The sequence below is a fragment of the Mytilus trossulus genome, chromosome 5 (genome assembly GCF_036588685.1).
Source record: "Mytilus trossulus isolate FHL-02 chromosome 5, PNRI_Mtr1.1.1.hap1, whole genome shotgun sequence".
In the NCBI taxonomy this organism is placed as follows: Eukaryota; Metazoa; Mollusca; class Bivalvia; order Mytilida; family Mytilidae; genus Mytilus; species Mytilus trossulus.
Window position 1 is genome coordinate 13,624,125 of NC_086377.1, and position 14,556 is coordinate 13,638,680.

The 14,556-nt window shown below is 31.0% G+C and overlaps 1 protein-coding gene across 1 annotated transcript; it reads right to left on the reverse strand.

The window, feature by feature from the left end:
* Positions 1-564: 564 nt before the first annotated feature.
* On the reverse strand, positions 565-13,582 carry LOC134718548 (signal peptidase complex catalytic subunit SEC11A). The gene is made up of 6 exons (XM_063581150.1): positions 13,362-13,582; positions 10,841-10,950; positions 7,567-7,716; positions 6,949-7,068; positions 4,269-4,326; positions 565-2,609 (listed from the first exon to the last, which is right to left on the reverse strand). The coding sequence occupies exons 1-6, from the start codon at positions 13,419-13,421 to the stop codon at positions 2,559-2,561; spliced, it is 549 nt and encodes a 182-aa protein (XP_063437220.1). The 5' UTR covers positions 13,422-13,582; the 3' UTR covers positions 565-2,558.
* Between the last annotated feature and the right edge of the window lie 974 nt (positions 13,583-14,556).

A 14,556-nucleotide genomic window follows, 5' to 3' on the forward strand; every position in this document is an offset into this window, starting at 1 on the left:
TACATAATCAAATGCAAACTAAATATCATTAGCAAATTCGATAATATTTAATGCCATAAAGCAAATTAAAATTGTAAATAATGAGACAGATGATAATAGAATTACATTGAGAATTCAATGAGTAACCAACAAAACCATGGCCAAACAAAATACACAAACAAATACTAAACCTCTTAGTTCCACTTGTAGGGAGAAAAAATCCTGCTCTTCAAATGGCACTGATTATGTTAAACATTGTAAGTAACTTTCGACTCTTATTAAAGTGAGTGATAGAAGTGTACTTTTTGTTTGTGCATACAGTTTCGTTCTACACAAACTTTGTGTCAAACTTAAGGTGTGTAGAATCTCAAGTAACAAAAAATAACTAACACCAATAGTAATTCAAAACAGAGAGTCCATTATCCAATGTCAAAATAAAAGCGCAAACACATCAAACCAATGGAATACAAGTGTTATATTACTAATAAAAACAATGGTTTATTTGCATGTCTATGTTACTAAAAACCTTGAAGTATATAGTTATTAATAATTGATGTGATCAACACAGTTACAATTGAACAAATATTACTAGTTTTTTATTCTTTTATTTCCAGTAACCAAATTTTCTTTGACAAAATATAACAAATATATATATTACTACATTCTTTCAAGTTGTAATATAAAGAAGTACAATAAATTTTAAAATAATCAAAACAAATAGGTTTTGCATACTTAAAAAAAAGCTTTAGTGGCCAAGAAAATGTTTAACCTCATCAAAAGTCTGTAGTTTTGACTTCAATTTTGAGTATTTCTAAATGATTCTGTAATAAATGTACATTAGAATTCTGCATTTTGAGACTCAAGATGTTCTAGCTACAAAGTTTGAACGGGGCACATTGACGCCCTTGCCAAAAGTATTGAATTTTATAACACTATTTTAATTGAAACTTGATTGTAAAATAGTGCCTGAGTTATTTGCTAATTTATTTTGAGGCTTAAATAATTGCCCTTTTTTCAATGACATTTATTCATAAATTTTTTATGACTAGATCCTAGCCCTTTTCAAATCCTGAATAGAACACTTTCAGTAGTATTTTCATTTCATTACTAAGTATCTTGACAGACAAAAAAATTGTATCATGACATAAAGCTACAAGACAAATCTCTCATTGTAGTAAAAAGATAATTGAATATTTAATTACACATGACAAAAAAATATTTCCAGTCAGGAAATGTTATAGAAAAATAAGATTATTTACCATGTTAACAAGCTCAATAAACAAAAACACTGGTATTTTCTATGGTTATCTTTTAAACATACTGTATTGTGCAATAACTATCATAACTGAAAACTTAAAATAATATCTTAAACACAATTCTGTAAAAGATGATATACTTAACAGTGGGGTATTTGCACTCTTTAATTTGATGATTTACTGAAATAGACTGAAACTATGTGATGAAGATTAAATGTTAACTAAAACAAACAGTGTGTTATTGTTATGAGTTATAACTCTGTTCAAATTTAGTAAATGAATAATGATAAAAAATTCATACCTACAGGGGTATAAATTCAAAAAAAAAAATGTACACTAAGGCTCTCCATTTAAATTTTCTACTACGTTTGCATTCATACAGTGTAAAACTTACAAAATTCAATGAAAAAAAAATTCAGGTTTTTTTTGTATTGTCATCAATCAAATTAACAGTTTTGCAGCTACAACATTCACACAACAGAACTTTAAATGTAACACAGTACTGTGGATTTATTTATTTTCGTGGGTACCAATTTTCGTGGTTTGGGGAAAATTTGGATATTCGTAGATATTTAATTTTGTGGTTTTGCAAAAGTCTGCACACATTATTTTAGGAAATTTGTTATTCATGTAAAATATTTGAATTGTGGTTCTCCTGTACCCACGAAATCCATGAAAATTAGTATCCACTGAATATTAATGAATTCTTATAAATGACTAGAAAGCACCAAAGATGTCATTGTTAGAGTATGTAAAAGGAAAACTACTTATGATGAACGTTGAATATTAAATTCAATAAAAAAAACTGATTTTAATGACCATTAGCTTCACCTTATCTATTCTATTGAGCAAAATATATTTGTCAATGTTTACTTAAATTGTAATTCACATATATGTTACAGGTCTGAATACTTTTGGTGTCCTTTAAAAAGGGTGAGCTAAATTGGTTGCTTATACTGCTGTAAAATTAAGATTGGACACAGGGAATGTGTCAAGGAGACAACAGCCCCAGGTGCAAGTCTTTTTACAATATAACAAACAAGATCTGAATACAGTCCACAAAAACCAATGCAAATACACATTTTATTCAATAATATTGTTATCATAAAAAATCTAATTTGATTGTTTTGTTTATGTCAAACTAGTAAATATGTGTTTTACAAAAAATGTATTATAATGGTTCTCATACATTTAACATGACTGCTCGAAACTGAAAATGATATTGCCTGACACCGAATTGTTTTTATAAGCACTAAATTTGCTGACATGATTTATTTATGTCTGATGATCTTTCATACAATGCCCATTTATCAACCAACAGATCTATTCTCTATGCAGTAACACAAACAGTCCAAGACAGGCTAATATGGCGTACTGTAAAATAAAACATAGAGTCTTAACACAAACAGTCCAAGACAGGCTAATATGGCATACTGTAAAATATAACAGTAACATATAATACAAGGTTAATATGGCATACTGTAAAATATAACAGTAAAATATAATACAAGGTTAATATGGCATACTGTGAAATAAAACATAGAAACTCAATATCAACATTGAAAGACAGAATATAACATCTAAAAATTTGTATGCAATAGTTGTTTATATTTGTGTCATTTGATCTATTGTGAGTAGTTTGTTTCTGATATTCACTGAGAAATTGCATTGAATACAACGTTTTTTTCACTTATCACTATTTTTTCAGTTTCAGATATAAATTTAACAGAGGGTTGACAAACACTTTTAATAAATTATTTTAACAGTCATAGTTTTGATGAAAATACAACATCACATGTGCAATATACACTCAATTTACTTTTTAATAATCCCATAACTTTAATCAAAGTACTTGTAAGACCAGATTATTTTTTTTTATCAGTGGGAACTAAAATTTGATATTGCATTCAACTACAATTCTGAACAATGGGAGATAAAAAACTCCAATTTTTAAAGATGACTTTAACAATGACATCATTTATGTTTTTAGAACAAATATTAGATTCCTGCAACTTGCAAAAGTTATGAAATTTCTTGACATGTGCAACATTGTTTTGTGACTTTAATATCTGAGCATATATTATATTCATGATATTGATAAATTTCTGGAAATGTTCATGGTTAATGCTTTTTACTTTTTTCGTTTTACATGTTTGTTTTTATTTTGTGGTTAGTCACCACTTCAGTGTTGAAATGAACATCAATTATATGATCATTTTTATAAATTTACTGCTTTCAAAAGTAAGATTTATTCTAAATACTAAGGATTTTGTATCCCAGGCATAGATATCTTAGCTGTATTTGGCACAACATTTTATATTTTTTGGTCATCAATGCTTTTCAACTTTATACTTGTTTGGCTTTCTTTACTATTTTGATCTGAGTGTCACTGGAGAGTCTTATGTAGATTAAACACATGCACAGGTATGGTCTATTTAATTATGTGTCTGTTACCTTTGATTACTATTATGAAATGTTTTATTGTAATATTTATTTATTTGTGTGTTTCCTTGTCCTGAATGTTTTTGCATTTGTTTGAACTGAAGTCCTGTCAAGTAATGTTGTTATTTTTGTGTTATATTTAACATTGCCATTACAGCGCAAGGTTTGACTTGCCACAAAACCACCATTTTTTCTTAATATGTACTGTACCAAGTCAGGAAAATGGCAGTTGTTATCTTATAGGTTGTTTCTGTGTGTGTTGCATTTTAGTGTTTCTGTTGTGCCGTTGTTTTCCTCTGATATTTGATGTGTTCCCCTCAGATTTAGTTTGAAACACACGATTTCTTTTTTTCTCAATTGATTTAAGAATTTCGAACAGAGTATACTACCATAACTACTGTTGCTTTTATATATGATCAATGCACTATATTTTGTGTATCAAAAAGGTAGTGATAAGCCTTGGAAGATGTAGATATCAAGTCAGTAACATATGGTTGTATTGCCTTTCATGCAATCTTTACCAAAAATTATAGATACACATCATCCTTTCAGTCAATTTTGCTCCTTCTAAAAATATTATTCATCTCTTACCTTAAATTTAGGATAATCATTCATTAAAATAGTCACTATTCCAACATATGGTACAAATCTGAAACAAAAAAAGTACATAGTTCAGTTATTTAATATATGCATGTACATTAAAAACCTGAAAGATATGTCTTTACATATGCATATTACAGTTATCTCCCTTAGAAGACAATAATCAAATATGTTCTGGCTTTATATGAGTGTCAGGGCTACATGTATTCCAAGATAAATGCATCAAGAACAAACTTTTGCTTGTTCCCAAACCACCAAAAAATCTAAGCAAATTATTTGTCCTTTGATAAACTTTTTCCAATTTCCCACTTATTTCTTACAACAAAAAAAAAAGAAAGAAAAAAAATGAAAAAGATCAAACTGGTATAAAATTATGCACAAATTTGGGACAGAAAAATTCATGTATGAGCACATTTCATGTTGCAAAGATTATTATTGTATGAAATGTTTTTAATTTTTTTTCTTTGGTTTCCTTTGAGATTTGAATAGATCTAACATTATGCAGAGTTGTTAATTATATCTTATATTGTTTGTAAATCTAATAATTTAATGTTGGTTTTATAACACTGAATAGAAAAAATATATTTTCATAATTTTTCACACAAATTAAAGTCATAATAAAGGAATGAACGGTGAAAAATAATGTTATTCTAATTCTTGAACCAATGCCTACAAACATTATAAACTTAGTCTTCTGTGCATGATTTTATTATTTTTTTGCCTAAATTTTGTATAATCGTCATTTTTTTTCAATCGGTCACTGTTGTTGTGAAAATATGGAAGGTAATTTAAGTTCATGTTTTGAAGCCAAAGTTTAACGATTGTCACCTGTTTGTCAACAATAAACATAAAAGGTATGGATATTGAGCACATGTTTAACGTGTACAATCAGATAATTATTTATTTTAAGGACATCCATGCGTATTGCGATCACCGTATTTTTAGGAGATGGGTCACACTGAGGTCACTTTGGATACTGAAAATATGTTGGGCAATTGCTTCTAAATAGGAGCATATTAAAGAATTTTCTTCAGAAAAAAGTATATGTACATAAGCCAGGGCCGTAGCGTAATGGAGGCAAATGAGGCAAATGCCTCACTTTTGAAACGACGATCAAACTTTAGAAGTGGCAATTTTTTTTAATTTCATGTATTTTACTAAAGAATTGAATGCTTCTTTTTGTAAATTTATTGGGGTGTAAAAGCGTTGACCGAAGTACATTTTGTATGAAGCGCGGAAGCGCTTCATTCTCAAAATGTAAGCACGATAGAGTTACAAAAAGAAGCATTCAATACTTATAATTACATTTTTTAGCTAGGATTATAAAAACACGATTTTCATGAAGTTTAATTTTTAAATTCACCTGTGCACTTTATTGTGGGACCTCGTGTCATCATGAATGAAATGTTATTGTCTCATGTAATTGCTCACGGAATAACATGTGATGTGCAATTAGCCAATCAGAATAACGTATTATAATGAAACATACATCTAATGTAATTATATTATCAATATGCGAGTTTCAAGTTTTTACTATTTACCGGCACACTACATACAGTGTTTCCAATCTGCAGCAGCGATTCTGAATATAATTATTTTACATGCATAGCGGTGACGGTAACAAAAATAAGTGTCCCGATTATAAATCAAAATACACAAATTGAAACAAATCTTATTTATGTTGTTACAAAACTGGTTGAAGACGGGTTCTTTAAAGAGATAAAAAAAAATGAAAAGGGAAACTCATGAGTATAAACACCCCCGATAAGTATGCTGGCTTATAACTTTCTTGATTTATTTTTGAATCTACCAATGTTTACACACTGAGCAACAAACATGCCGCAAATGCAAATCGAAAAAATATTTTATTGACCAAAAAATAATGATTATTTATAATTAATTTAAACAAAATCATGAAGCGTCTTTTATATGGAAGTCTTTAATGTATAAGGCAATTCATGATTTTTATTTATCTTTAATAAAAGCATGAAATATATTTTTGGTATTGTTTGAAAATATTTTTTTGTGTTTCTTTGTTTTATTATTATTATTAGCCTTGTCTGGTTGTATGCTAGCGTGTTCCATTGATTATATTGCGGTAGGCCGTGGGTTCGAACCCCGAACGGTAGGTCAGACCAAAGACTTAAAACTTATAATATGTTCTCTTCTTTTAGAAGCTTATAACTTGCTGTTGGACATAAATATATATATATATACATCAGAACGTGTGTTGAAGCTTTTTGATAGTATAGGTCATAGGAGAATCGGAAAGTTTTGGTTGACAAACAGAGTTGAAACTTGTTTTGTTACTTACTAGACTAGCTAATAAAAAAACGCATTCAGTCTGTTATATATTTTTTGGTTTTTTATTTAAGATAGTAATGCTGAAATAAGCTTCTTCCGTTTCATGCATTCGAACCCCGCTAAAAAAAAAAGGGCCCAAAAATTTTTCGCCTCGCTCCGCTCGGCGAAATGCCTCACTTTAAAAGAACATGCGCTACGGCCTTGTAAGCTTTATAATGAAAACATATGCATTATCTTTTTTTAATTTGTGGTTTCTTTTATGACATTCTTTTTACATGCTGTAGATTCATCATTCTTTGGATTTTATTTTTTGTTTATATCTTAAAATAATCATACTGCTGCCCTGCATCATAGTTCAGACTCTTACCCTCTAGCTCTTCCTACAACATCTTTTTTCTCTAACCATAACTGTCCTGGAGCATAAAGTCCTCGGTCATCTACTGAATTATTATCTCCCTTTGTTAAAAATCTCACTGCTCCGTCTTCTCTGAAAAATAAATCATCTTATGTCACGATGCAACAATTAGCTTCCAAACTAAAGGACTATGGGTAATTTCATTGCTCCTACCCCAAAGCGATAATATGTTGAAATATTATTGTCAAAAACATTTTGACGTGAAATTTCATTCTTCAATTTTTTTTCTTAAAACCTAACTATCATGACTATTGAATTGGCTGATTGGTAAACTGGCAAATTCAAAACCCTTGCTTAATCTTCTTCCAATAAGTGTTACTTAAGTTAACCTCAAATGCACATTGTTCAGTCCAAAAATGGGTTCTACTGAAGAACTGCAAATGTTATCACTAAATTTTACATATATATATATGTTTTTATTTTTCTGTTTTTATATATCATATATAGATATAGGAAGATGTGGTGTGAGTGCCAATGAGACAACTCTCCATCCAAATAACAATTTAAAAAGTAAACCATTATAGGTTAAAGTAGGGACATATGTATATATATGTATTTTCCTATATTTACTTTTCATGAACTTTAAGCACTCTGTGTACAATAGGAATATCTCTGCCTTCTACTTTAAACACAACAATCTCTCCGACACGGATTGGTTCCTCTCTGTGATTGGTTAGGAATAACAGATCTCCTCTGTGAAATGCAGGTTCCATACTTCCACTGAAATTTAAATAGATTTATAAAAACATAATAATTTACTCAATTTATTTTGGAACCTATCGTAAATCTATAATTGTATCTTAAATTATAATACATTTGTCATATTCTAATGAACATCTTTAAAACTGACTTTCTCTTTAGATTGTGACCTGTTTCATCTATAATGTCTTTTTACTGCATGAAGAGATAATTCTGGTATCTTACCAAAACCTGTGTTAGTTTGATTGGCTTATCAAATATCATTAGATGATATTACAGCATTTCAATTGGCTATTTGTTAGGTCATTGATGACTTTCAAAGCCGGTACATTTCATCCAAGGCAATGGACATGTATGTGATTTCTTCAATAATATACAAAACACTTGCACATTTCACCTGACAACCTCTTTTTGTCAAATTTTATTCCTTTCTGAAGCTTAAACCAGATGCTTCGCAGGGCGTAGCTTTATACGACCGCAAAGGTTGAACCCTGAAAGGATGGGGCAAGTATGGACACAACATTCAAGCTGGATTCAGCTCTAAATTTGGATTGTGATTAAATAGTTGACACAGCATAGGTTTCTGACACAGAATGAATGTGTTCTAATGAACTTAAAATTTTTGTTTTCTCTTAGAGCAATTCACTATGCTGTTCAATATTAATCCTCTCAAAAAAATGTTTGAAGAAATTTTCTATTTATTTATGAAATTTCAAATGAGAAAAATTGAACCCAATTTTTTAATCACATCCCCCTTTCCCTTATTCCAAAACTAATCTCAATTAAAATATTCTAATGGAGTTTGCAACAATAACTACTCATTTAAATACATCATAAAATATAAAGATGTAAAAAAACTGCTTGTTATCACTGAATGGTAAAGATTATTTTAATTTATCAGTTGGTAGTAAAAAGTGAATATACATTGTATATTGTATATAACAAAGATTTAAGTTGATTCTGGACAAAGAAAGATAACTCCAATTAAAAAAAATTCTTGCAATAAGATATTTCTTGCTTACTATTTTGGACAAAGAAAGATAACTCTAATTAAGAAAAAAATTGCTATTTCACAATATTGTGAAATTAGATATTTCTTGCCATTGCACAATACTGTGCAATTGAAAAGACTTGCTATTCCACAATACTTATTATAGTAATTTTAGATCCTGATTTGGACCAACTTGAAAACTGGGCCCATAATCAAAAATCTAAGTACATGTTTAGATTCAGCATATCAAAGAGGCCCAAGAATTTAATTTTTGTTAAAATCAAACTTAGTTTAATTTTGGACTCTTTGGACCTTAATGTAGGCCAATTTGAAAACAGGCCAAAAATGAAGAATCTACATACACAGTTAGATTTGGCATATCAAAGAACCCCATTTATTCAATTTTTGATGAAATCAAAAAAGTTTAATTTTGGACCCTGATTTGGGCCAACTTGAAAACTGGGCCAATAATAAAACAACTAAGTTCATTTTTAGATTCAGCATATCAAAGAACCCCAAGGATTCAATTTCTGTTAAAATCAAACTAAGTTTAATTTTGGACCCTTTGGACCTTAATGTAGACCAATTTGAAAACAGGACCAAAAGTTAAGAATCTACATACACAGTTAGATTCGGCATATCAAAGAACCCCAATTATTCAATTTTGATGAAATCAAACAAAGTTTAATTTTGGACCCTTTGGGCCCCTTTTTCCTAAACTGTTGGGACCAAAACTCCCAAAATCAATACAAGCTTTCCTTTTATGGTCATTAACCTTGTGTTTAAATTTCATAGATTTCTATTTACTTATACTAACGTTATGGTGCCAAAACCAAGAAAAATGCTTATTTGGGTCCCTTTTTGACCCCTAATTCCTAAACTGTTGGGACCTAAACTTCCAAAATCAATACCAATCTTCCTTTTGTGGTCATAAACATTATATTTAAATTTCATTGATTTCTATTTACTTAAACTAAAGTTATTGTGCGAAAACCCAGAATAATGCTTATTTGGGCCCTTTTTTGGCCCCTAATTCCTAAACTGTTGAAACCAAAACTCCCAAAATCAATCCCAACCTTTCTTTTGTGGTCATCAACCTTGTGTCAAAATTTCATAGATTTCTATTAACTTAAACTAAAGTTATAGTGCGAAAACCAAGAAAATGCTTATTTGGGCCCTTTTTGGCCCCTAATTCCTAAAATGTTGGGACCAAAACTCCAAAAATCAATACCAACCTTCCTTTTATGGTCATAAACCTTGTGTTAAAATTTCATAGATTTCTATCCACTTTTACTAAAGTTAGAGTGCGAAAACTAAAAGTATTCGGACGACGACGACGACGACGACGCCAACGTGATAGCAATATACGACGAATTTTTTTTCAAAATTTGCGGTCGTATAAAAAGTTTGACACGGGAAAAAGACATACAAATGTATGATGTCATACAGGAGTGTGCGGAAGACTAGATCAACATTTTGCAGAAATTTTAGTTCACACATTGAAAGTGGTGACCGAAACTGAAAATTTACAAAAGTCATATTTTCATCAGAAATAAAGACATTTCTAATTAAACAAAAGGATTTTAAGATAAGACTTTTGAAAAAGTAAATCACTAGATGTACATGATATAAATGCAGAGACAGTGTCCAGACTTTGACTTCAAGACCCTCACACTTTCTGATCTGGTAATTATCTGCTAAGCCAATGAAATTCCTGCTTACAATCTTTTGAAAGAGTGTATCATTACAACTTAATACATATATATATATACCTTTACAACTTAAGCATTATATAGTAGATTACTGTCAGTTCTTTGTACTAGAAGCAACCATTTGACTTTAAAGGGGAAGGGGAGTGGCAAGGCTGAAAAATTGTGTTCTGCAAAATTTATTATTTTTGTAATCTCTGTCCTGCCTTTTTATTTTCCCCTCCATCTTCCTGCCCTGTCTTTTTTTTTATAAGTTTACCCTGACTTTTTAGCATAAACTGTCATCCAGCTTTTTTTTTATTCAAAACTGCTGACCATCCTTTTTAAAAATTTCATTCTAGACCCCTGCCCCTCTCCATAAAATCAAATGGTAGCTCCCTTAGTGAAGCATGTACACATGATCTACATTTTAATCTTATTGTCATGCATTGAACATAATATTTACCTGAGAACTACCACTATAGGACTTTCACTCCCTGTGACTACCATTAGACCTTTCCATATCATCAAGGCTGAAGATACTATCATACCAAAATTCAAAACTTGATAGTACAGCTATAAAATATATAAAAATAATATAAATAAAACTAATGTACAATTATGACTAAATACAAATATTTCTCTTTTAGTCATGTGACAATTTTTCAAACTGAAGTTCAAATGCAATAATTAATGGTTCTTTAAATATTGTCCAAATATGAGAAAATAATTCAAGGGTTGCGGGTTCATTGTAGATGAAAATTACATAAATGAAGGGATAAGTGAAAAATGAACGTATTGAGACTCGATTCATATAGTTAAACATATTTATTTATAGTCAGTGTTCCAGCTAGGCCTTTTCAGAGGGCGCGGCGCCCGCCCTTTTCCGAGTGGCGCCCTGTGCCCTTTTTACAGTTTCCAGGGCGCCCTGCCTTATTTGAAGATCGATTGCATATTAATTTTGCGTATTGATATGATACGCTAATTAGTCAATTTTACCTGGGGAAAAGTTTATGACTTTGTTTACGACCCCAAGCTAATCAATGGTTACAACTGGTGTCATAATATGTTGTTATAGGTAATCTGTTTATCGGATGGGTCATTAATGATCATCAACATTAATTCGTTCAAATAGAATCGTTCAGTCGGCAATTATCTTTGAAGAAATGTGCATACAACAACTTGGGCACAATTTGCGATGTGTACCGTAGTTTCATGGAGGAAACGTAATGACAGAAAGTTGGAAAACCATGATAAACTCGTTGAAGACATTGTTTTACTTGTTTTCTGTAAAATAAACAGAAAATTCAGACGTATTTGTCATTGACTGCCTTCATTTTTGATACGAAAATAACAAAATCGGCCGCCATATTGTGATCATATTTACGTACTGTTTATAATCCTCCGAAGAAGGAGCACACCCGAATAAAGAAAGATAACTCAATCTGATTTTTTTCCTAGCATTCGGTAAACCATTTACATTTTCTAAAATATGTCTCCATACTTCTTGCTTAAGAATATTTATGTTTAGGTATTTATTAGGGAGTTATGGGAAAAGGTAAAGAGGTCTTAGTAGCAGTGTTGGTAGGGTGCATTGGTCATCTTTTTCTGTATTCTTTATTTTTGATACTATTTTTCACTGTTGCTTTATATATCCTAAAATCATGAAAATTGTGAATTTACTGAGCACAGCTGTTTTGTGCTGTATTGCCATCAAGCACAGCAGGGGTAGAAAGGTGAAACTGGTAAAATGCGGTAGACCATAGAAACAGTATGAAACAGGTCTCCTTTCAAAACATACTGAATATAAAGTTCAACTGTGCCAAGCAATGATAAAAAAAAACTTGTGTGACAAACTGCTTGACAAGTTTTTCAGCCTTAAAAGTAGAAAGATAGAGTTCTATATGGGCTAATGATGTTGTTCTTGTATAACCTGTGATTCAACGAATAAACACAAATGTTTGATTAACATCTTTTATTAAAATATGCCCTTTTCATATAATCATATCGGGCATTAAATGCCCTTTTTCAGGATTGGCACCCTGCCCTTTTGAAAACCTAGCTGGAACACTGATAGTGGATAGGGAAACAAGTAATTACAACTTATAATAATCCCAATCCACTTTGAAAGTGTGAGTGCTTTCTTGAAGTGGCATTAGCCTGCTCTTTTTCAAAATGTAAAAGGGCGTCTTCAACATGCAAGAGATATTGCCAGAGCCATCAAGCTTAACTTTTGAGTCAACAAGCCAGAAGCTCAGCTTTTTTAAAAATTTTAGTTGGACTCTGTTCATTCTGTTGGCTTGTTGAGAGGAAAATAACAAGCCTGAAAGCAATTTTACAAGCCAATGCTTTAGGACTTGTGGTTAAGCTTGAAGGCTGTCTCTTTTATAACAGGCCAGGCATTTATCATCCACTTCCGACATTTCTCAACACCATGCTAGCAAATGGTGTTGAGCCAAACTTGAGGGTGAGCCGAAAATACAGTCCATGAAATTTTCTCCAGGGAAAGGCGATCGAACCACAGACCTTCAGGTTTGTAGTATGATGCTAACCACAACACCATGACTCCAGAAGCAACGAAGCAGCGCATCTTTAATTTTGCAAAGGCAAATAAACTTTTTATATAGGACCAGCTCCGAACTACCACAGCTCCAGCTTGTTTTGCAAAACAGGACAAATTTTGGGTGTTCTGTAGTATTCTGTAGTGTTTTGAAGTAAAAAGGCACTAAGATGGTGGGCTAGTTCTTTTTTGGTTTGTTACATGAAAGGCAAACTGTTATTTGTGTTACTAGCACTTGGATAATGACAGAGCACTTTCGACGATAGCACCAGTAAATATGCAAAATTCATTCAAACAGAAAAATAAGCATGATAAGAAAATGTAAGGAGTTCTATACGTGTCAGAAAATGACATTTTTTGCCAGATGTTTTGTCTGCTTTACTTTCCACGATAATTTATTGGTGATTTAGATGCATGTAATGTTAACCTGTCTTTTGTTCATCCGCCGCACATCATCTAGAAAATCTGCTTCCATTAAGCCGAACATTTTGAATTGTTTAAAAAAATCTATCGGGTTTTTGTAAAAACTGCCGGTTCTATTTCCTTTCGATGATTCTAAATCTCGTACACCTAAGCGATCGAGATCACTGCGAGATTTCGACTGGTTTCTTGAACTATTACTAATCTTTGTTAGAACCGAAAAAAAAAGATCCAGTAAAAGTAAATTATAAATGATGACGGATATAGCATTGTGAATAATCCGGAAAAAAAGTATTTTTTATTTCTATAGGTATATTTCTGAACCATTTTTTCTTCTTCTTTGTTTTTTTGCCCATTATTCTCTATCATATTTAATGGTTAACTGTATCTGTATCTGTATATTTTCTGCCAATATAGGCACACCTTCAGTATGTTTCATATTGTACTATTTGTACTAAATTATATAAATGCTGTCATCTTTAAATTTTACAAGTATGTTCTTCAAGATTCAGAGAGGCTGATTATTTTAAGTTGTTATAACTTATACCCAATCCTATTGGTATATTAAGACAATAAAATATGTTAAACAAAACTATGAACTAGACAAAAGTTTTCGCTTTGTATTTTTTTTGTGTATATATATATCAAAACATATTTATATATGTATATATATATCAAAACATATTTATATATGTTGAAAGACATGCATAGTGTCAAATTATTAAAATACAAATGGTTTAGTCTCTATAAAAACTTGTACGAATTTTTTTGCTAAAAAAGTGCAGTTTGGGTACTCGATGCAATTTGGGTAGCGTGACGTTAGATTTCTCTATTTTTTTTTTTGAAAGGGCCCTTTAATTGTATTTTTTCTCGTTGTTCCGGTCTATTTTGTAAACTGGCCTCATCCATATTGCCTCATTCGATGATGTGAAATAATAAGATGTGTTGACTTTTGTACTCTATCAGCATGATTACTTACAATGAAGCAAAAGTGAATCTGAGATATACACGTCACGTGAGTATCAGAGGCCGATTTAGGCCCCCCCCTTTTTTTTGGAAAAAAAATTGGTTTGCTTATATAGGGAATCACTTAAGCAGACAGTGGGCCCCCACTTATGAAAATTTCTCGATCCGCCCCTGAGTATTATATTGATTAATGTTAATGTTTATGTACCCTTCTGTAGCCATTTTTGTACGAATTT